Genomic DNA, 24,726 nt, shown 5'->3' with positions numbered 1-24,726 from the left:
CCATTATTTGAAGCTTAAATTGCTTTTTAATGTCTCAGCAGTTTGTGTATAGCCTAATGGATGCCTATGTTTGTATTTTGATTTTAGGCTCAGTCCGGTGGTATTAGAAGGTGCACAAATATGCCAGCCTCGGTTGGCAGTTTTTCTGGCATATTAAACAACTCCTGCGGGACAAACTCCTGGCACTTCGGGGTCTCCGAAAACCGTAAAAGTAGTTAGTGGGATGTAAAACCAATAACATTTTTATTATTATTATTATTATTATTATTATTATTATTATTATTATTATTTTTTTTTTTTAAATTTAAGATATATGTAATTTGAAATATCACTCATCTGCTGCATAATAAATAACAAGAACTGGAGCTTTCTTTAGGCGAGTTTGACATTCTTGACGCTAGTGTATATATAGTCTGTATATAATATTTACCTGGGCATTGTGGAACACATTTAAAATTCTAATATGCATGCCATTCTATCTGCATTTGTATGCTGAATTGATGGAACTTCCAGTTCTCAGCTGTATACAAAATGCACATTATCATAGAAATTTTATAGTTATTACATAGGATATTTCAAATGTTTCCAAGTATTGTAATTTTTCACTCTTATCTTCAAATTGAACTGAATGCCTGTTAAGGAAAATAATACTTTTTATCGTCTTGAATAATCCAGCTAATTGTACCATAAAGTTTTCTTGGTTTTTTTTTTTTTTTTTTTTTTTTTTTTTTTTCCAGGTGGAATTTTAACAAAGACCATGTTGATGCCTTGGTAAAGTGAACGTGTTCTTCATCTGCCATCATACAGGTGAGAAGAAAATCTGTAGTCTGAATAAAACGGAGCGAGGGAAGGACAGTGTCCCTACATTTATTTGTTTTGTATGTATCTTAGTATTGGCATATTTGTCTTTGCTAATTTAACTGGTTTGTTTGCAGATAAATAGCTTGCTGCATAGATTTCTGTTTTGGTGGTTGGACTGAGGATGTCAGGTCCACAAGGAAAAATGCGAGGTATATTGCCCTTCTATTAATTTTGATGTGACGTAAACAGGAAATCAGCATGCCGTGAATCAACCATGAATTTTGATTATTTACTATGCTGGGGTATTTATTTTATCCCAAAGTTAATTTACGCTGGTGGGAGCTTTTGAATGGTGGGGAACAAAGGGAAGATACAGCGTCTTATAATTTGTGCATCAGTAGCTTCATAAATAGGCAAGTAAAACCAAAATATTTGCAATGTCGAAGGTAGCTAAATAGAATACTTCCATTCCCTAGTTCCGGATCATCTGAATCTGAGAAGATAATATAATTTGTTGAAATTTCAAATTATGATACATGCATTTAAATTATTTGTCTAATAAGTAGTTTGTCTGTTGCCGTATTAAACATGAAACTTAAATCTAAATGGTGTTTATTTCCCTTGTACTTTTTATCGGTATTGACTTTTATTTTACTTTTATTTCTTTCAGAATAGTTTGTCCACCCAAAATTTCCATTGAGATTTTTGGTCCACTCCGAAAAGTCCATTCAGATTAGTCCTTTTACAAAGGTCCATTTGTAAAAAATTGTCCAGATGACCAACTGGTCCATTTACAAATGTTCATACTGGGCGAGTTGACCGTGCGGTTAGGGGCGCGCAGCTCTGAGCTTGCATCCGGAAGATAGTGGGTTCAAATCCCACTGTTGACAGCCCTGAAGATGGTTTTCTGTGGTTTCCCCATTTTCACACCAGACAAATGCTGGGGTTGTACCTTAAGGCCACAGCCGCTTCTTTCCCATTCATAGGCCTTTCCTACCCCATCGTCGCCATAAGACTTATCAGTGTTGGTGCGACGTAAAGCAAATAGCAACAAATGTCCATGACAAAAATTCCAGACATCAAGTGATCGTCTGTGACAAAAAGTCCAGACAGTCAAATAGTCCATACTTTGAACGGAGTGGTTGTGTGTGTTGACACGCTATGGCTATGAAGCCATATTCTGTATTTGAGAGACAAGTCGGTTTGAACTCCACCGCCGACTGTCCTGAGAATGGTTTTCCGTGGTTTATTATTTTTACTTCCAGGCAAGTGCTGGCACAGTTCCCATTCGTAGACCACAGCAGATTCCTTACACCTCCTTAACCAGTTTCATTCGCCATCGTTCATTTCATCTTCAGTTGCTCCTGAACTGAGGTTTGCGTCAGGAAAGGCATCTGGCCATAAAAGTCATGCCATATAATTTCATCTCACCTCATCCCTGACCCTGTGGGACTAAGGGGTAAACTTACCACTCATAGAAAATTGTACAATTTGAGAATTACATTTATATGGTAAAAATAATCTACTAGCAGAAAGATATGCCAGTGCTTCTATATGATGGATATTGTTGCCATTTTCATTTGTACAACCGAATTTGGAGTAAAAAAGTACTGGTGTTGCAAGAAAAGAAATCTCAACATAGCCCAATGTGTGATTACATCTTAATAGATGGAACTCAGGAACATCAAGGTGATTCTTGTATTGAAGGCCAGTTAAGAAAAATTGTTAGGGCGAGTTTCATCAACCACCGTTAAAAATCCGACAACGGAGCGTTAGTTAACATCTTGTTAAGATTTTAACTTGGCGTTATGGAAATCGCGTTTCACAGAACACTAATGACAAGCTCATTAACTAACATGGCGTTAACATTAATGATCAAGCCAGCACTGTCTTAGCATTTCCATTATTTTGCACTTATGAATGGTGCCAGGCATAATGTTATTAATTTTTCACCTTTCTCCTGTACTCTTTTTGCATGGAATAAGTGTTTCCATTTGAAATTTAACTTACTTGGCGATAGGAAGAGAGAGTCAATTAGACTACGCACAGAAGGAAGTCATAATAGAAGGTGACGGGAAAACTCTTCTGGGCAGTAATTTTACTTCACTGGAGAAAAAGTTGTCAATTTACTTTTGAAAATTTGTGGTAGTGTTATAGAATGTAAAAAAGACGAATGGTACATCTCTAAAAGGAAGAGAAAGGCGTGGAATGAGCTAGTAAATAGATAAATTAATAATAATAATAAAATAATAATGTAATTTGCTTTACGTCCCACTAACTCCTTTTACGGTTTTCGGAGATGCCGAGGTGCCGGAATTTTGTCCCGCAGGAGTTCCTTTATGTGCCAGTAGATCTACCGACATGAGACTGACGTATTTGAGCACCTTCAAATACCATCGGACAGAACGAGGATCGAACCTGTCAAGTTGGGGTCAGAAGGCCAGCGCCTCAACCGTCTGAGCCACTCAGCCTGGCAGGTAATTCAATTCATAAGTCATTTTAATGTGACCACGCAGTCAGCAAAACATATAAAATACCTGTATGACAACCTAAAAAGGAGCGTGAAAATAAAATGAAAAATGAGTTGGAGCTATCAAAGTCTGGACCAAGGTGGTATATTTTTTCCAGCATTTAAATAGATGATTTTGAAGATTATTGTATTAATCGGCGATGAATTTGAGCCTTTTCGTAATGACACAGACTATGATGCAGAATATCACAGCAAGCCACCATTCTTTCTTTTTCATGTGATATTAGAAATATCGTTTATATGAACTAATGCTTTGGTTTTAAAGCATTCTTGTTATTGTGTGAGATATCTCTTTCGTATTGTCATTTGGAGGCTTTTAAGCTGAATTTTATTAACTGGACAGATCATTAATAACTACGGTAGCACAATCATATTATAAATTAGGCCTACCGTGTTATACATGTTGTAGGCTACTTGCGATTATAATACCCCTTCTTTTGAATTTACATTTCAATACAGAATTTAATGTTTGGTGCCTGTTAATAAGTTTATGAAATATCAGTATAGTACGCGAACCTTTTCTTGAGCCCTGAGCTCCGTAGTGCTGAATGGGAACTAGGACTCAAGAAAAGGTTTGCGCACTATACATGTACCTATCTTCTTCTACAATTTACTTAGCCTACCTACTTTACTCACGACAGACTTCGATAACCTATAGGTGTTTCACTCCGAAAACTGCTTTCCTATGCGGTAGTGTGTATCATTAATTCTGAATAAAACTTCTTGTCTGAGCATTGGGAAAAAAGTCTAATATATAAAGCAAACAAGCATGAAACTCAAAATATTTGTTTTTTTTAAATTTCAACACAATTACTCTTTCTATGCGCAGAATAAGAGGTTTCATTTGCAATTGAACTTACTTGGTGTTAGGACGAGATTAGTAAGCCAAATTTTATTAACTGGACAGATCATTAATAACTACATTAGCACAATCGTAATAGAAATTGGGCTTACCAGGTTATACATAGCTAAGGCTACATTTGATTATGATCTCCCTTTGAATTTATTTTTCAACTCTTATGTTTCTTACGTACGAATAAGTTAATGGAATATTAGTTTAAGTACCTATCTCTTCTACAGTTTACAATACTGGTGTCTCCCGTAACGATCTGAATTGCCCCGTTGCATAATATCTCAGTGCAATTAGCAATTGTTGCATTAGAAACGAGTGAATTTCGTCCTCTAGGGTATTCTAACATCTCTTCGAGTACTTCCCACGCGACAGGATTATATGACCTATACCGCTTCAAAAACTGCATTTCTGTTAGTTCAAAGCCAGGCTGAGTGGCTCGGAAGATTGAGACGCTGACCTTCTGATCCCAACTTGGCAGGTTCGATCCTGGCGCATTCTGGTGGTATTTAAAGGTGCTCAGATAAGACAGCCTCATGTCGGTAGATGTACTGGCACGTAAAAGAACTCCTGCGGGACTAAATTCCGGCACCCTGGCATCACCGGAAAAGTAGTTAGTGGGATGTAAAGCCGATAATATTATTGTTAATCGAAGTATGTTATTTATTCTTCGTGACACTTCTTGTGTCTCAGCATTTTGAGGGTAATTTAAACAGAGCAGCTGACCACCAAACGCAAAATCTCTCCCAGCAATTTTTATTTTAACACAACGTTAAGTAGCAGTACTATGTTAAATTAACAGTTTAACGGCGCGTTAGCATTAACGACGGTTGGTGAAACTGCCATTCTGTTAACAATCCCGTTAAAGCAGTTTAATGTGATGTTAAATCCTTAAGATAGATTGATGAAACCGGCTCTTAAGCTTAAAACATCATGGAAAATAAAAGCCAAATGCAACTCCTTAGCAAGTATTGCCAAGAGTAATGGGTGACATTCACAATGAAGAAGTACTTCTAAATTTACCAGAAAGAAATAGGATTCAAAGTAAAAATCGACTTCCAAATCCCTTTTCAATACTCAATACCGTTAAAAACACCCTTTTTATACCAAAACCCACTCTTATTCATATTTTCTAACCTCTTAGTACGGGCAAGTACTTTATAAATGTTTGTAATGTACTGTACTATATATATGGTCAAAAATAAAATTTTAAGTTAAATTTTGTGTCTGTATTGCAGGAAACTTAAAATCATGTACACTCTACCATATGAATGCATCCAGTTTTTAGATGAATGAAACATTTAAGTAAACCGAAGGCTTAATATGTAAATATATATACTAGCTGATGTAACTGTGCTTAGCTACGTGATTCTCAGAAATACTGACTTTGTGGTTTTCCGAACTGAAGTCAACATAGGTCATTACAAATACTACCGTGGGAATGTAGCGATTAAAAGCAATGTTATCATATAAAATACTCTATCAAATGGAAAAACCACACATTTTATCACTTTTAACGAACAGTACTACAGTGCCAGTCTAACAGTCCAAAGTTCCATTCTGCCATTATTCCGTTAAAAATGCACACTGCTCATTCCAATCAGTGCCTCAGAGTAGGGATTGAATAGGTGGAATGCTATGATGAACCAGTGTGTTACGTACCAGTAGTATGAGAAAATTTACGAACCAGAGGAATGGCATGCTACAGAAGAATGTTATCTAACTCCCTAGCTACAGTAAAACCTCGTTAATTCGAAGTCATTGGGACTCAAAAATCGGACTTCGAATTACGTGATTTCGAATTAACCGCCGATTCGCAATTCAGAAGTACCAACCCTTGCCGCGTTACAAAATATTCCTATGCCCGTTACTGCACGAGTTAACCTTGATTCACAGTTAAACCTTTCAAATGCCGTAGGGAAAAACAATCGTAAATGTATCTAACAAGGTGCATTTATTGAAATAATGCTCTTGGATAACGCCATATACTGTCAAACGTAACCTGACACCCGGGAAAAATAAAACACGATTCAAAGACAAGCAGTACGGTAATCTACTGCATATATGCACGACGCAATTTAAGCAAATATGTTATAACCTACTTGATTTAAGTGCAGTATAAAGCACTTGCACAGGGGAGCCAACAAGGCTGTCCAAAGTGGAAACACATTACGCCAACAAAACAAACTTTAAAAACCCAGACATATATGGGAAACACATGGCACCAACAAAACAAACATTAAAAACCCAGACATACATTTTAAACAAATATAAAGAATAATAGATAACTATGTACAGTACCTGAATAGTTCACAAATGTTTAATGATCCAGTAGGGCTTTTTTGTCACACATTAGGCTTATTGTCTTTTAAAGAAAGTGTGTATGAGAGGTTGCTTCATCTTTTTTTTATAAACACTAGCTACGAACTGCTCCATATGGGCCATAGCCTTAATTGTAGCGTCGTCAGCATCACTAGCACTTATCACTGAATCCAACACGGCGAGAGCGGCAAGTACATCATTCTTTGACGGAATAGTTGCCGCCTGCGCCGTATCTTCGTCGTGTTCAACATCAGCTGTAGCTGCATCTCCCTCTGGCTTCACGTGATCACAGCTGAAGCTGATCATCATGGCGGGATCCCGCTCTTCTGAAGTAGTCTCCGCATGGTCTATGGCGATGTATTCGGAGAAAGTCATACCGACATCGGACTTTTGCCGTAATTCCTCCCATTCATCTTCATTATCGTCGTCTTCTTCTTCTCCTTTTTCTACTTCATTCAACGAACCAAAACCACACTTGACGAAGCAGTTCTTGATGGTCGATGAAGAGACAGAGTCCCAGGCAACTGTCACACTCCGCATTGCATCAATTACGTTCCACTTGCGTATTTCTCCCGCCGGAATATTTCTAGCAACTTCCCGGAGAAAGTAACGCACCAGTCGCTTTCTGTAGGCACGTTTCACAGATGAAATTATGCCTTGGTCTAGGGGCTGCAAGTAGCTCGTAGTGTTGGCCGGCAGAAAAAGAAGACGCACATGTTTTAAAATTAGATTATGTTTGTGTGCAGCGCACTGATCCAACAACAGAAGTATTTTCCTGTCCTGGCATGCCATTTTGCGCTCAAGGCATACCAGCCACTCCTCAAAAATTTTGCCTGTCATCCAGGAATTCTTAGACGACATATATTTGCACGGAAAGTGCCTGATGCCTTTAAAACATCGCGGTTTCTCGAACTTGCCTATGACGAGGGGAGGAAGTCTCTCGCTTCCGTCCGCATTGCAACACAGAAGGACTGTGACCCTATCCTTGTAAGATTTCCCGCCATGACACTTCTCTCCCTTAAAACCATAAGTCCGTTTGGGCTCGGCATTAAAAAACAATGCAGTCTCATCGGCATTGAAGATATTGTTCGGTGCATACGAATTGATTATGTGAGCCACCTTTTCTCGCCAACTGTCTGCATCACTAGTGTTCACTGATTCGGCTTCTCCGCACACTGCCTGCCACGTGATATTGTGCCGTTCCTTGAAACGCTGAATCCACCCGTTCGAACACTGAAATTCAAGACCCATCTTCAGCGCCAGTTCATTCGCTTTCCCCTTAATAATCTCGCCATCTACTGGGATATTGTTTGCCCGAACATGCCGAAACCACTCGATCAATTGTACTTCCAAATCGGAGTGTTTAGCTCCTCGAATGCGCATTCGCTTTGCTGTATTTACACCCTGCATTTCCTGAGCTTCTATGCTCTCACGATTTTTTAAAAACGTTGAAAGTGTGGACACAGGAATTCCAAATTCTTTAGCTATTTCAGTTTTCGTCTTTTGTCCTTTGTCGACCTCCCTTATAATTTTCACTTTCTCGCTGAGAGTCTTTGAAGAATACTGACGCTTAGCCATCGCAACACAAAAAAAGGAACACACGTGCCCTAAACTAAAATATCGTAACAATAAACTAAAACACAGTATTAATAAAATATAACAACTTCGAAGTTTATAACTGCACACTAAAACTTTAAATAAAATGAGTAACTAGAAGAATACAAAAGAACTATGATTTCACTAGAAATTGGCAACTCTGAAGCACGCTGTAGACACACCAAACTCAAAGTAAAAGTGCGGAAAGATACACGTTCCGAACACCAAACTCAAAGTGAAAGTGCGGAAAGATACACGTTCCGGAAGACGCGTTCTATCGTGAGGCGGAGAATTTTTAAACTCAAATTACGCCGTAAAGTATTATTTTTAACAAATTGAAGGACAATTTCGAATTAAAAGTCTGAATTTCAATACCGGGACCGACGTTGTTCTTCGAATTACGAATTATCCATATTTCGAATTGAACAATTTAAATAATACGAAAAGCCGTACCTCGTGTTTCGGGGAACGAGAGATTCTTCGAATTACGCGGCATTTTGAATTAGCCGATTTCGAATTATCGAGGTTCTACTGTACTTCCCATCAATATGCAGGCAGGCTGTTACACTCTATACGACCGGGCGAGTTGGCCGTGTGGTTAGGGGTGCGCAGCTGTGAACTTGCATCTGGGAGATAGTGGATTCGAACCCCTCTGTCGGCAGCGCTCAAGATGGTATTCTGTGGTTTCCCACTTTCACACAAGGCTAATGCTGGGACTGTACATTAATTAAGGCCAAGGCCGCTTCTTTCACACTCCTAGCCCTTTCCTATCCAATCGTCGCCATAAGACCTATCTGTCTTGGTGCAACGTAAAGCAAATAGCAAAAACAAAACAAAAAACATTTAGTTTTCTTTCAATTCTGTGATTTGTAACGTTATTTATAGTGTAGACTGTAGTTCCTTATTCTCAGACTTTACATACCGATTTTCATTAAATTCTGTTTACCCATTTTCTCGTGACTCGGCGCTGATATGGACTTAGTAACAAAAATCCAAAAACATGAATATCTTTGTGGTCATAGCCTGTATAGTAACAATGTATACAACATAATGATCGGAAATTTAAACGTAGTTATGTAGTATAACAGATATTGTAGAATTAAATATTAGGCCTTCCCCTAAACTACCATTTCGCTCAGCATGAATAAAATTATTTATAGCCTAGATTATAGCGATTTATTCCCTGAATTTGCATACCGATTTTCATTAAGATACAACCACTAATAACATAAATGTTTGAGAAATACGAGGCGTGTTTTTTAAGTAGGGTCCTTTGGAAAATAAGTACACAACGAAAGGCTATTTCAAAAAAGTAAATTTATTTTCAGAAAGTACCTACTTCCCTCTATTTTTGACATAGTTGCCAAGTTTGTTCAAACTCTTATCATACCTCGTAACCAATTTTAAAATACCCTCTTCATAGAAACTTGCCGTCTGCTCCGATAACCGAGAGTTCACTGCCGTTTTCATGTTGTCGTCATCATTGTAATGGTTGCCACTGAGGTGATGTTTGAGGTGGAGGAACAGATGGTAATCGCTCGGCGCAAGATCAGGGCTGTAGGATGGGTGGTCTAAAACTTCCCAGCCAAAACTGTCCAATAAATCACTGGTCTGACCTGCAGTGTGAGGTCTTGCATTGTCATGGAGAAGGACAATTCCCTTTGTCAACATGCCGTGTCTTTTGTTTTCGATCGCTCTGCATAGTTTTCTCAGGGTTTGGCAGTATGCTTGTACATTGATAGTGGTTCCTCGTTACATGAAGTCGACCAACAAAACACCATGCCTATCCCAAAGCACCGACGCCATGATTTTGCGCTGGGACAGAGTCTGTTTGGCCTTCACCTTTACAGGCAAGTGTTTGTGTCTCCATTCCATGCTCTGTTGCTTCGATTCGGGCGTGATATGCGAAACCCATGTTTCGTCTCCAGTTACGATCTGACTCAAGAAGCCATCACCTTCTTCGTCATAATGAGTCAAGAACTTCATCGCACACTCAAATCTTTGGTTTTTGTGGTTCTCTGTTAGGAGTTTCGGGACCCAACGGGAGCACAGTTTCCTAAACTTTAGATGTTCAGAAACAGTGTTGTAAAGCACTGATCTCGACACGTCAGGAAATTTGTTTGAGATACCTGTTATTGTGAAGCGCCTGTTCTCAAGAATCTTTGCTTCAACAGAAGCCACCAAATTCGTCTGTAATCAAAGAAGGGTGACCGGAGCGGTCCTCATCATGGACGTTGTCGCGGCCATCTTTGAATTGTCGTACCCACTTTCGCACTTTGCTTTCACTCATAACAGTATCATCGTGCACTTCGCAAATCTGTCGAATTTCTGCAGCAGACAGGTTCCTTGCTGACAAAAACCGTACCACTGACCGAACCTCACATGCGGCGGGTGAGTTGATAGTCTTTAACATTTTGAAAGCACAGAACAGAACCGTACAGGTTAGCTACAGAGCTGAAACTAAGCACATTTGTTCCCGAGGCATGCCGGTACACAACGGACGCGCTCGTTGCGATATGCGCGTGAACTACTAGTGTCTTCAACAAAACAGACCTTACTTAAAAAACACCCTTCGTAAATTTCAGGCCTTCCCCTAAACTACCATTTATCAGCGTGAATACAGTTATTTATATCCTAGATTGTAGCAACTTACTCCCGAATTTGCATACCGATTTTCATTAAAACACGACCACTATAATAATGATATAGATGTTGATTCCCTATGGGATTCCCTGTGGGAATCAACATTTATATCATCTGATGGCGAAGCAGGCATCAATGTTTGGTAGTGAGACTAAGTCTCTCATGGTGCATTGGCACTGCCGGTGGCTTCAAGTAGCCTACGCAGTGGCCTCCACGGTATGCACTAGCCACGCGTCTTGGTAGGTGTGCTAGGTACCAACTGACGAGCCCAGCCTAGCACACGAGGGCGAAACGCTGGCAGCCAGGAATGAGTTAGCTGGAAAATTTATAATGTCCAATAACGAACCATTTATATTGGTACACTATAATAACATAAATATTTGAGAATTAAATTTTAGGCCTTCCCCTAAACTACCATTTCACTCAGCATTAATACAATTATTTATGGCCCAGATTGTAGTGGCTTATTCCCTGCCTTTGCATACCGATTTTCATTAAATTCTCTTCAGCCGTTTTCTCGTGATGCGTGTACAGACAGAAATTACGGTAAATTAAAAAGCGCATTTCCTTGTTACAGTGGACATGAATGATGCATAAATGCTATCCTTTTTAAATTCTGAGCAATGTACATAAAAAACTTATTCTATATATAGATTTTAGACAGTTCATTTATAAATGATTACACGAACGTGTGAAAAGGTATGCCTAATAAAAAAGTCAGAACTTACAGTTTTTAGTGTTTGAAGAAGTCCTTAACATATGACTGCTTCTCCCTTTTAGCCCTCTACAACGATACATTGTCCCTCGCCTTATACAAGCCAGATGATACTATCTGGTGTCGCTTCCTCCTGCTGATTAATGTAGTACAACATTCGCTGCCTCAATTGTCTTGAACCGTTCTGAATGTGGTATGAGATTTTTTCTGTCATCTAGCTATGCCTCCTGCTCCTCCTCTTATATTACTTTTCCCTGTGTCACCATTTCCATAGCATAATTGTCAGTTAATTAAGTCATTTGCCATCTATTCTGTAATTTTCTCTGCATTGACATCGTCACAGCCCAGTACTTTTTCCAGCAACAAAACAGGTTTATCGTTCTCATCTTCCACTTCGGTTTCACATGTGGTTTCAAGGTTGAAATTTCTGTACCTTTGTTCAAAGACCATCCTTTTAAGCTCAAGTGTTGTTGCATGGAGCATAGCATAATTTAAACTGGTCTCAATGCAATTCAACAACGGAACCCCAGAAATTCGCTCCCTTTCATTGAGCTTAAAAGGGTGGTCTTTGAACAAAGGTACAATCTCCTTATCAGCAATTAATTCCTTTGGTGATACTGAATTATTGTTTTCAGCGATCTAACCATTCATAACTAGCAGTAAGTAATGAAGCTACTCTTTCTACCACTGCCGTCTCGCTGCCTACTCCCCCCTGTGGGTGGGGGTGGTAGAATAACACCCACGGTATCTCCTGCCTGTCGTAAGAGGCGACTAAAAGGGGCCCCAGGGTCTCTGAAATTTGGAGTGTGGGTTGGCGATCACGGGGCCTTAGCTGAGTGCTGGCATTGCTTCTACTTACTTGTGCCAGGCTCCTCACTTTCATCTATCCTATCCGACCTCCCTTGGTCAACTCTTGTTCTTTTCCGACCCCGACGCTATTAGATTTGCAAGGGCTAGGGAGTCTTTCATTTTCACGCCCTTCGTGGCCCTTGTCTTTCTTTGACCGTTATCTTCATTTTTCAAAGTGTCGGATCCCTTCAATTTTTCCCTCTGATTAGAGTTATATAGAGGATGGTTGCCTAGTTGTTCTTCCTCTTAAAACAATAATCACCACCACCACCACCACCACCACCACCACCACCACCACCACCACCTCACTGCCTACTCTATGCTATGCGGTTAACATGCTGCTCAGCGCGAGCTCTTACCGTCACAAACTTCTGCTAGGGGCGCCAGCTAACCCACCCAGTTTATCTCCATATCCACATATATATCATACCAAGGAATCCAAATTCTTCAGTGTGAGTTTTCATGACTCCCGCTCCAAGTAAAGAACTTTGGGGAAATTGGCTTAATGCTATATCAAGGCAAGGATCAACTAAGGGCAGTCAATGGATTCCATCCAATTATTCTCGTGTTTGTAGCCTGAATTTTAGAGCTGGAGATAAAGCTAAAAGAAAAAATATAGTGAAGCTAGAGTGTGTACCTAGTCGATTTTTGAACTATCCCCATTATCTTCAAACCAGAAAAATAGCTCAACGAAAGACCAGACAGCGACAAGATATTTCTTCAGAACAAATGTGTTATGAAACAAGCTCTTCCACCGCAGGAAATACATTGGATGATGAGTAAGAAATTTATGTGAACAATGATGTCTCAATACAAGTCAATATTCCAACGAGTAAGAATGACAGCAGCCATCAGAAAGTCATACTTTAGAGGCTCCGATCGAGAATTCTGAGACTGTGATAAAAGCTGATGACTAACCATAATGAACTTAACGACTACAGAGGGAATTTGAAGACAAAATAGAAATTGATCGTCTGAATAAAGTAAATCCATAATTTTCGCAAGACAAAATCCGGGCGGTCAGAACAAATCACACAGTACTGTGTGGCGTGGAGAGTAGTGTCCCAAACGGTTAGGAATATGGGAGGATTCCTGGTCTAGCGTCAGTTCTATCACTAAGTACTCTTGACAGGTAGCCTGAATGGAAAAATGGTGAGTGTGGTGTTGGAATTTTTCAGTTAGTGAAGGAAAGACTTAGAGCTGAATGTAAAACTCTCAGAACAACAGAGAGGAGTGTAACAGTGATTGCTGATTAAACGGCTAAATTGGTGTAGCTCCTCTATGACCGAACCAGTGACAAGTTCGTTTGTGTGGTCAATGCTCAAGGTGTATGTGGCACGCCTATTGGATAATCCCCTGCTCTCGCAAATAAACTGTTGTGGTTTGTTGTAAATGGACATTCAAAAATTTCCCTATTCCTGCTGCCTGCTTCCTTGTTAAAGGCTTAGAAGACTCTGATCTATTAATGCCATCGACTGACAATCATAGAACCAATGTTTTTATGTTTAAACATTTTGGAGAGGGAAAAGTGAGAACCTGTGTGACTCATCCATGTGATCCCAGTCGTAAATTTCTTTTCAGTTTTAAGTATTACTATTTGATAAAAAATGTAATATCGCAGTTCCTAGACATAGAAATGACAGCAATGGCATCATCACTTCCAAATATTTGAAATATGTTTATCGCCTCCAGAGAGACTTGACATTCAAGACTGTTCGGTATTATGAAAAAACACATCGAACAGAGGAATTTGGAAAAGATGAATGTTCTGCTGTACAAATATTTCCCCAGCGGTTACTGCTGCTATTCACTTCATGAAAGAAAACCATGCCCGTTTATAAAAACAAGTTTAGACGCGGAATCTACGGTGCGCTTCATGAAATCAGTTTATAAATTTTTCAAATTCCACAACGTTATTGACAGAACTCGGCACATTTGGCAAAGCATTCCAGATTGTGAGCATTTCTATTCACCAGCATATCAAATACTAAAATGGTTGAATGATGGTTTCATCGAGTACGTTAAAATAATTCATTTGGAATCACGAGGAAAACTGAAGTGTTTGACTAATGAGACGGCAAATGATGTCCTGCTAACTGTGAACTCTATAGGGGTGTGTCTTATCTGTTACAAAATGGGTTCTTTTATGTTCTTACTAGATGATTTTCTGGGGCAGCAATAGCTATCTATATCTAGTGCAATGAGATTGGGTGGTGGATGTAATGACATGACGGACGCATGCACTGCAGTATGTGCTATAAAAAGTTTCCTCTAATCTGGTCACAAACAAAGTGTCGGCAAAATAGTGATAGAAACATGTGTATGTCCACTGCTGGTAAATAACAGTAAGAAAAGGACTAAAACTGTGTTCCGTTACGCGTGTTGAGAAAATTCTGCAATTTTTATGTACCATGCAGCAGTGGTATGATCCTAATATATCTACTGTAACTGGTATGATTTTATATGAGGCGTCTAGTATCAAAACCGGCCAAGTCACTCAAGGCATATTTTTCAATATGGACGAAAAACCTGCAGAGACAAAGCAATGATGGTCAGAAAAGATTTTTTTTCACAGTTATATCCTTAATGGTTTAATATTTAAGTTCCGCTGTTTTGAGAAATCTAACTCATAATTAACCCATCTTTTTTGTTAATTTAAATTTTGACTTGGCCGTTTTTGTTGCAATTTTGTACAATTTCACAAGGTATGAAAGTAAATCTTTCAGTTCTCCACTCGGAACAATATCCACGTTACAGCACACAATAATGACAAAATACGAGCACACCGGAAATAGGATTACTTTGGCGCCATTGACGGTAAGAAGCCCGCGAATACGTAAATCAGTGTTGCAAATGAACAAAAAACAAAATATAATGACTTCAAAGAATATACATTACAAGGAACGATTTTGCCTACTGGTATTATCACATTGTTGCTTAATCTAACAACACAAGATTCCAGATAATAATGCTGCATCATAAAGATTGTCGCTCGTTCCTTGACTTGGCCGGTTTTGAATTCACTGGCTGCATGACTTGGCCGATTCTGGTGCACGACCGAGAATTCAGTGGTCTATAACATGAAGACATGGACGATTTTAAAGCATATTCTTGTTTCACCTGATAGTGCTATACTTCTACTTCAAATTGATAACCTTAACTCATTTTCGTAAATTTTGTGACTTGGCCGGTTTTGATACTAGACGCCTCATATATTTTAAGTTTCTGTACCTTAAGCCAAGCTCAAATGCGAAATGTTAGTTGCTGTATGTGCGTTGTCTTCTCAATTAATAACATGTTAAGGATTATTTTCATTTTATATTGGTGTTACGGATGAACTCTTTATTTAACCAACATGTGCTGTGGGTGTGGTAAGTGCTGCCATCTGCAGTGTCACTGTAAACGCAATTCACGCGGCACAGAGCAGGCAGTATATAGAGATTGAGACGGCGGTGCTTTCTACAATTTGTCACTTCCTATAATATTAACCCAGAGGGAAGTCTTCCTTTTAAAGTATTCATACCATAAAAATAAAGCTTCTTCAACTTCGTTATGCTTACCTTTCAGCATGGTTTTTCTTACTTTTATTCCACTTCCACTGGCTTGGGTAGCATCCCACTTTTCAATTTCTGCTCGATTTTTTTTTCTAATCGCTAACTGTACGTTTTCGTAACTCTTAACTCTAAAGCAGAGGTTTTTGCCGTTACCCCAGAGACCAATCGCTTTATAGCGCTTAGTTTTTCCTCAGTAGTCACTACCTTTTTTATTTATCGCCCATTTCACAATCTTCAATTAAAAATCAAAGCACAACAAAAAAAAAAAAACTTATGAACATGACCAGGAACAGTGGCAAATATATATAGTTGGGCGATGTGAAATCCACAATTTTCGTGTCATAATTTGTGTTTTGCACACGGCATTTAGGGGGACACCGTGGCCAGATAAGTTAGTTCTGATGCCAGGAAATCCTTTATCAGCCATGACCTCATCGCCAGGTTGAAGGAAAGTTAATAAGTTGTTATGAATGAGTCGCTAGCACTTCCACCGTACCATGTAGATTTAAAGGCGATTATACCACTAGGCGTGATTGCAATTAAAACTTTTGCAGTGTAGCAACCCATGTATTGAGAATAGAAATACACTCTCTGATCTACTTGGGGAGGCTGTTCAACCCTAAATTCCGTGCAGTCAATAATGACTCGACAATAACCGTAATTTCTCTTAAATGCTGGAGGCATTGTTTCTTGAACACTTTCCTTACTAGGCCAGAATATGAAATGTTTTGTACGCAGTGTCAGTTGCACAAGCATGGTCGTAAAAATACATGAAATTTTTGTCCTGTGAACACGGAACAGCACTCTCAAAGCAGAATAGGACAGTCCGGTTTTCATTTTCACTAGGAAAATCAGTAATCTGGTTTCTTTACATAATTTTGAAACGTTACAGTTTGGTAATAACGCAAGCAGCAAGGCAAAGATGTTGAAGTTTACCCCTGTTAAATCACGCATTTGTGTATTATTCCTTATGGAACTGTAGCCTTGGAAACCTGGACCCTTGATGTTTGTATGATCGTCTTCCGTTCCACACATTTGACCATGTTTCGTGATGTCCCCTCCCAGACCGAAATTAAGTGGAATACATGCTTGTGTATTTACGTCGTTTTCATTTATTGAACAAGAAAACATGAAGTCTGAACAATGAAAATCGGATGCATCTGTTCCCACGGATGCATCCTTGGTTATGTTACTTGGGCATACTTTACTTGAAAATTTTCCGTCTGGTTCTTCCTTTTTCAATCGCTTGAGTTGTCTGTGAAAGCGCTGTAAGCTGGGCCCCGGCGACACATTCCTCTTCTTGTATTCATCCGGAAATATTGTCGGAACATAGGCTGGAGTTAGTGGGTGTCCAGATCTTCTGTTTCCGATGAAATGTGCACTATATATTCTTGAGTAAGTTGTAGGTTGCCAAAGTGATCCATCAGTGCTAAAAATTAAAACCAAAATTAAATTAAATCGGATCAATTGAACTTATTGCAAACATGCGCAGTACGTATGTGTAGGGCTGCTTATTTCGTTTGGTTAACTGCTTGTATCCATCGCCTCCTTTGGTCCACTTCTATCGCTCGTTTTGGAAAACAATAAAATTGTACTTCACTTCCCGTATTTGCGTAAGTATTGGAACATCCGACAACACAACAATTGCGTTTACTTGATCTCCTTTTCTCTGCCATTATCATCGGAGTAACTACACGCTCACTCATAACAGAACAGCTACTGCGAGTCCGGAGTCTGCCTCACTTGTTGTTCTCCGCCCAGCTGCTAGAGCGACACGCACAGTGCCTATCGGCAGGTAGAAGTGAGCCTCCACATCCCTGCACCAGCTATTCATTCAATTTCTACACGACCATCTCCATGTTAGAAAGGTTTGTTCCCTTTGGGTGCCCCATTCACTTTCAGAGGAACAAAGGGCACATCGAGTGAAATGGTGCTGAAAAAATGCTAAAACGCTGAAAGTCCAGCTCCATGGCTAAATGGTTAGTGTGCTGGCCTTTGGCCACAGGGGTCCCGGGTTCGATTCCTGGTAGAATCGGGAATTTTAACCACCATTGGTTAATTTCGCTGGCATGAGGGCTGGGTGCATGCGTCGTCTTCTTTATCATTTCATCTTCATCACGACGCGCAGGTCGCCTACGGGAGTCAAATCAAAAGACCCGCACCTGGCGAGCCGAACATGTCCTTGGACACTCCCGGTACTAAAAGCCATACGCCATTTCATTTCAGTTTGAAAATGGGACTTCGCGTAACGTCAATAGCATTGTTACAGGTGTCGAAACTTGGCTTTATTATTACGATGTCCCTACAGAATCCCAGAATAAGGTATGGCTGAAGATGACGGCACTCCTGTGACTGTGCGAAAGTCAAGGTCAGTGAAGAAAAGGATGATTGCAGTATTCCTCACTAAACGGGGCATCCCAACTCGGGTTGTGCTAGAAACACAAAGGACAGTTACTGCAAAGTGGTACAGTGAGACTTGTCTGCATCAGATCATTGAAGCTCTCAAGCAGCTCCGTCCAAGGTCACGGCTCAACACTTAGCTCTTGCATCGGAACAATGCTCCAGCACATCATGCTAATGTAACAATGGATCTTCTTGCCAGATTAGCGTTGACTGTGTTTGATCACCCTCCGTACAGTCCTGATCTTGCCCCTTGTGACTTCGCACTCTTCCTAGAAGTGAAGATGAAGCTGAAAGGGCGGCGTTTTGCATCCGACAAGGAGCTTCTGGCAGCATGGGATCAAGAGTGTGAAAATGTACCGAAGAAAAGTGGCAGAGTTGTTTCAGTGACTGGTTTCGACGTATGGAGAAGTGTATTGAGTGTGGTGGAAATTATTTTGAAAAAGACTAAAAGTGTTCACTCACATTGCAAAATCTTCTTAGTGCCCTTTGTAGAATTGAAGTAATGCCACTGTTTACCACTGTACCGGTACTTGTTTTGTTACATATTTTGTGTAGGCCTAGTATGTACTGTATATGAATGGTATAGGTTTAGTGTTGTGCTTATGTTACCATTACAGTTAAAATTGAAATAATTGATGAAGAGCTCTTTATCAATTATTTCAATTTTAACTGTAATATTCTTCAATATGGAACAATGAAACTTTTAACTTTTAATGTTACCATGTCGCACCTTACTTGTTTTCATTATGATGTATTGTTCCTCATTACTTTTTAACTATTATGCTTCATATTTTTCTTTATTTGATGTGCACTGCTTGTTTTACTTATCATGTAGACAACATTTCATACTATTAGTGGTGGTGGTGTTGATTGTTGTTTTAAGAGGAATTACAACTATAGGTCATTCCATGTTAAGAAAACAGTATTGCACTTATGACAACAAGGTTGCCATCTTGAACGATTCTGCTCAACAGCATCACGGGAAAATGGCATCACATATACTGGTTACTCTCGGTATTTAATTTTAAGATAAAAAGGGGAAGAACCTAAGCTGCAAATTATTTTTAGGAACTTAAGGGGATGGGGTTTATAGTAAGGGGCTCCCTCTGTTTTTCACAGCGATACGCGAAAATGTTAGTGCGTACATTTATGAAAATCAACATTCAAGATAAAAGTGGGGAGACATTAAGCTGCAAATTATTTTTATTAATTCATGGGGACGAGGGGTTTAGTGGGGGCTAATTTTGGTTTTCATAGCAATATGGTAAAACGATGCGCTCAAGAAGCAACAGCTAAACAACAAAACCAAACATAGATAAAAATCAGAGCAAATATCTGTAACAGTACAAGTCATGCCGTGATGTATCACTACACACCATAGCATCAAAATACAGTAAAAACTGCTGTACAGTACATTAATATTAGAACACGCACACAAATAAATAGATTCTCTTCAACAGTGATAATCTGCCAGCGATTCACAGCTTAACAGATTATGCATTACATGTACCAGAGCAACTTGGGATGAAAATGAAGGAAGGCAACAAAGCGATGGCTGTTCCCGCCATTGTGCTTCCCCTTCCCCCCGTGCATATATTTATTGCAAATATATTTATGAAATACAAGAATGTTAAGTAGTTATTTTAATAATTCATGTTTCAACATATTTATATTTTTATATATTTTTAAGTTTCTCAACACTCTGACACGAAATAAATAAAATAATTCATGAGCAGTAAAAAAAGCTTCATCCGTTTCCTTTCTTTCATAATAGAATATAAAGTACATTGTAATATTCCTTAATCACAAAGAATTATGGATCTCTAAGAGAGGGTGTGTTCACTCCTTGTAGGTGCATTAGAGCAGTACTGATTTCTTAAAATGGAATGATCTATAGGAAATCACCCCCTCTGAACAAATTATACAAAAACAGAAATGAAAATAAATTTAAAGCTAATTAAATGGAGGAATTTGAAAATGTATTTTTTAAGAATAATTTAGAAAAAACATTTTATTAAGCTGTTTGGACACTGGAAACATGAAATTTAGAACCCCTTAATTAACCCATGATCACACATAAAGCAAATAACAAGGTCAGCAATATTCCCCTCATCGGCTAATATGAGTTCCAGTGTCTCCTGCTGGCTGAGGTTCTGTCTTAGGCCAGACACATCGGCACACACTGTAAGGATGTGGGCCACGGTGAATTTGGCACCACACGAACACACTGGGGAAGGGGTCTTCCTTTTTCAGGAGGTAAAGAGTATGCAGATCTTCCGTGACTTATACTCAGCCTACGTAAAACTCCGGTCTCTCCGTGAAAGCGGAAAGAGGACCGCCACACGGCAGTTTCTTCTTAATTGCTCTCAGCTTGTTAGGAGTTAGGATAGCTAGCCATTCCGATTCCTAGGATGCCAAGATGGTTTGAGATAGCTGAGAACAAATATCCATAGCAGGTACATTCATAGTTGTAGGTGGTAAAAGAGCTGCTTCTTTTGCAGCTTATCTGCAAGTTCATTTCCCGCAGTCTCAACGTGACTTTAGAGCCACTTGAAAATGATTCTGGTGCCAGCAACACACAACCTGGCTAGAAGGTCATGAATCCACTGCACCAGTGGGTGTTGTGGGAAACAGATTCAATAGACTGCAGAGAACTTAACTCTGTATATACGAGAAAGTGGTCTCGTTCGTCACCCATTGCAAACTGCATAGCTTCCAAGATGACAAAAAGCTCTGCAGTATACATGTTACAGACATTGGGAAGCGAGATCTTCATGCTGATATCATCGGAGATGGAAGAGCAGCCTACATTTTCCTCGATCTTGGAACCATCCATCAAAACATGTCGCGTGGCCCTACAGTATATTGGTAAAATACCTCTGGTGAACAGAGGCGTCAGTGTCCATCTTGGATCCACAGAGTAGATCTAGCTGTATATCTGGCCGCGGAACTAGCCTTAGAAGTATTTCGCTATGGATTTGTTCAAGACAACTACCGATAACGCCATCTAACTCCCAACACAAGCTATCAGTTTGAATCCCAACCGGCTATGTTGAATTTGGTACCTCTGGTGGTATAGGGTACTAAAGATTCATTGATAACCTGGATGTTGTAGCATTTCACAAATTTTGGCAGTGTACATGAGTAGTATCTGCTACAGTCTTATTCGTGAAGGTGGAGCTTCTGATTTGGCGAGTAGGCTGGGAATGAGGCTTGTACGGGAAGTTCCGGTTGCCAGCCTAACTCCACTATGGTGAATACAGCAGAACCTCGATAATTCCAAATCGGTTATTTCAAAATGCTGCCTAATTCGAAGAATCTCTCATTCCCGGAAACATGAGGTACGGTTTTGCATGTTATTTAAATTCTTTAATTTGAAATATGGATAATTCGTAATTCGAAGAACAACATCAGTCCCACTATTTAAATTCAGACTTTTAATTCAAAATTGTCCTTCATTTTGCAAAAAAATATTTTATGGCATAATTTGAATTAAAATTTTCTGCGTCACGATACAATGTCTTCCGGAACATGCAGGGGTATCTTTCCGAACTTTGACTTTGGTGTGTCTACAGCATGCTTCAGAGTTGCCAAGTTCTAGTGAAATCATAGTTCTTTTGTATTCTTGTTGTTACTCATTTTACTTTTAAGTTCTAGTGTGCAGTCATAAACTTCGAAGTTATTATATTTTATTAATACTGTGTTTTAGTTAATTATTATGGTATTTTAGTTTAGGGCACGTGTGTTCCTTTTTTATGTTGCGAGATGGCTAAGCGTCGGTATTCTTCCAAGACACTGAGCGAGAAAATGAAGATTATAATGGAGGTCGACAAAGGACAAAAAAAACAAAACCTGAAATAGCTGAAGACTTTGGAATTCCTTTGTCCATGCTTTCAGTGTTTTAAAAAAATCATGAGATCATAGAAGCTCAAGAAATGCAGGGTGTAAATACAGCAAAGCGAATGCGCATTCAAGGAGCAGAACCTTCTTGTTTTGGAAGTACAGTTGATTGAGTGTTTTCGGCATGTTCGGGCGAGCAATATCTCTATTGATGGCAAGATTATTAAGAGGAAGGTGAATGTACTGGCGCTAAAGATGGGGCTTGAGTTTCAGTGTTCAAACGGGTGGCTTCAGCGTTTTAGCGAACGGCACAATGTCACGTGGCAGGCAGTGTGCGGAGAAGCAGAATCAGTGAACACTAGCCATGCAGACAGTTGGCAACAAAGCATGGCCCACATAATCATTTTGTATGCACCAAACAATATCTTCAATGCTGATGAGACTGCATTGTTTTTTAATGCCGAGCCCAAACAGAGTTATGGTTTTAATGGAGAGAAGTGCCATGGCGGGAAACTTACAAGGATAGGTCACAATCCTTCTGTGTTGCAATGCAGACGGAAGCGAGAGACTTCCTCCCCTCGTCATGGGCAAGTTTGAGAAGCCACGATGTGTTAGGCTTCTTTCACACGATCCATTGCTTTCCATGCCACGTCACTCCACTCCACTTCTCAGACACGGTTTTTCCTCGCTGTCCACTTCCGGCAACTTGTCGGCAACTTCTAGTCCCTACCACATCTTTTGCGTCTCAGTTTGACTTGGACTATGGACGCGAGCGTTAACCTTGGGATTTATATTCTTACTAAAAGAAGATTTAGGAGAAAGAAGAGTACTAGGGTTCATTGGGTTCATCCATTGAATTCATATCGCCTAGAACGAGGAGCTCATCATTTTCTTCTAGATTAACTTACCAGTGATCCAAAAAGTTCTTTAATTACTTTCGAATGAGCAAGAATTCGTTTGACGAGTTGTTGTCAATCCTTGAAGCAAGTTTACAGCGTCAGGACACCAACATGAGAAAATGTATTCCACCCAAAGAGAGACTTGCTGTTACTTTAAGGTAAGTGTTATAATTCATTACCACAATTTCATTCATAGGCCTAATCTATTGATTTATTTTTATTTGGAATTTGGAAAAGCTAAATAATATTTTACAAACAAATTTGGGTGTAGTTTAAAAACATCTGATCCAATAATAATAATTGCAACAAACAATCACCTGAATTATGCATATTTTTGGGCCTCCTGAACAATTTTCAAAAGTGGAAAATCTCGTTCTGTGTCTCCATGCCTTAAGTAATAATAAAGGTTGATAGACAAATTATCGGTGGTTCGCATTCTGTTAGGAAAGGTAATTGGTAGGACATATAGAAAAAAATAGATTGTCGATGGTAGAAGCAGTAATTATATAACTATATAATTGAAAATAATATAAATGAGAAACTTAAATGTAACTTAAATTTATTAATGAAACTAATGACAACAACTTGATATAATAATCATGCCTACAAATAGCACACAAGATATTTAAAATTGAGAATTCTCGTGAATTATGAAATAAACTGAAAATAATATAAATGAGAAACTTAAATGTAACTTAAATTTATTAATGAAACAACTGATAAAAACTTAATATAATAATTAGGCGTACAAATATCACACAAAATATTGTAATTGAGAATTTTTGTAAATTATGAAATTAAATAATTGAGAATAATATGAATGAGAAACTTGACCGTAACTTAAATTTATGAATCGAATAACTGATGAAAATTTGATGTAATAATTAGTCCTAAAGATGGCACATATAATATGTAAATTGAGAATTCTCGCTAACTGAAGGGGGTGTTTTGATCAGGCTTTGTTGGGAATAGGTTTGCTTGAGATTGATGATATGGATTTTGAGGATGTGCTGGGGATATGTGCGAGGTGTTAAAATGGGTTGGTTGAAATGAAATGCTGGGTGGATATGAAGGGAAGGGAGAATTGGTTGTGACTAGCATTCATAAATCTATGTCAAAGTGAACTTGTCTTAAAATAATTTATAGAGGACACAACGGCCATCTTGCTTTCTAGTTTATCTTCACTGATGTTTTTCAGATCTGGCAAGAGAGAAAGGAGGAAGTGTTTGTCAGCATCAAATATTTCCTCCTTCTCCTGAACTTGGTTAGCAATTTATTTAAATTAATGAGGAGTTGCTTCTCTTGTGAAATTTTCTTCTGCTTCTTGCGAGGCGGTGGTTGGTTCTTACGGTTTTTTGAAAAATTCTCGACATCCAAGGCATCCTCCGAGTCATCACCAGGAGTTTCTGCAGGCTCTTCTGGTTCTTTACCATTCAAAGCCGTGCTGTACACCCACAAACACAAAACATTAGTGATAGGAATAATAAAAGAAGTATGTTTTTCCAATGGAGCGGCTGAACATCACATCACCTGGCTGTAGGTTATAAACAGCAAAAATCAACTATGAAGAGTTCTAAAACTGTGCCTCGGAAAATGCCGCTGCCTGGGGTACGCCAGGGCATCTCTGGAGTCACCGCTAGAGATGACAGCATTCAAGCCGGTGGTGGTGGGACCGTAAGCTGCTGGCCTCCCATTGGGTCACCCGAACAAGCTACAGTAGCTCA

At 39.2% G+C, this 24,726-nt stretch overlaps 1 protein-coding gene across 3 annotated transcripts in view; it reads left to right on the top strand.

Annotated features, from left to right (window-relative positions):
• Positions 1-24,726, top strand: part of Scm (Polycomb protein Scm) — a 478,066-nt gene that overhangs the window by 3,947 nt on the left and 449,393 nt on the right. For 2 of the 3 annotated variants that reach the window (XM_067142594.2, XM_067142591.2), the window contains exons 2-3: positions 738-807; positions 936-1,010. In XM_067142594.2, the coding sequence (XP_066998695.1) occupies positions 983-1,010 (28 nt within the window). In that variant the 5' untranslated portion in view covers positions 738-807; positions 936-982. Of the gene's footprint in view, positions 1-87; positions 212-737; positions 808-935; positions 1,011-24,726 lie in introns of all 3 variants that reach the window. The other variant, XM_067142593.2, reaches the window with a different exon arrangement.

The sequence above is a fragment of the Anabrus simplex genome, chromosome 3 (genome assembly GCF_040414725.1).
Source record: "Anabrus simplex isolate iqAnaSimp1 chromosome 3, ASM4041472v1, whole genome shotgun sequence".
Taxonomy (NCBI): domain Eukaryota; kingdom Metazoa; phylum Arthropoda; class Insecta; order Orthoptera; family Tettigoniidae; genus Anabrus; species Anabrus simplex.
Note: the sequence above shows the minus strand (reverse complement) of the source record. Positions and strands in the feature narration are given on the sequence as shown.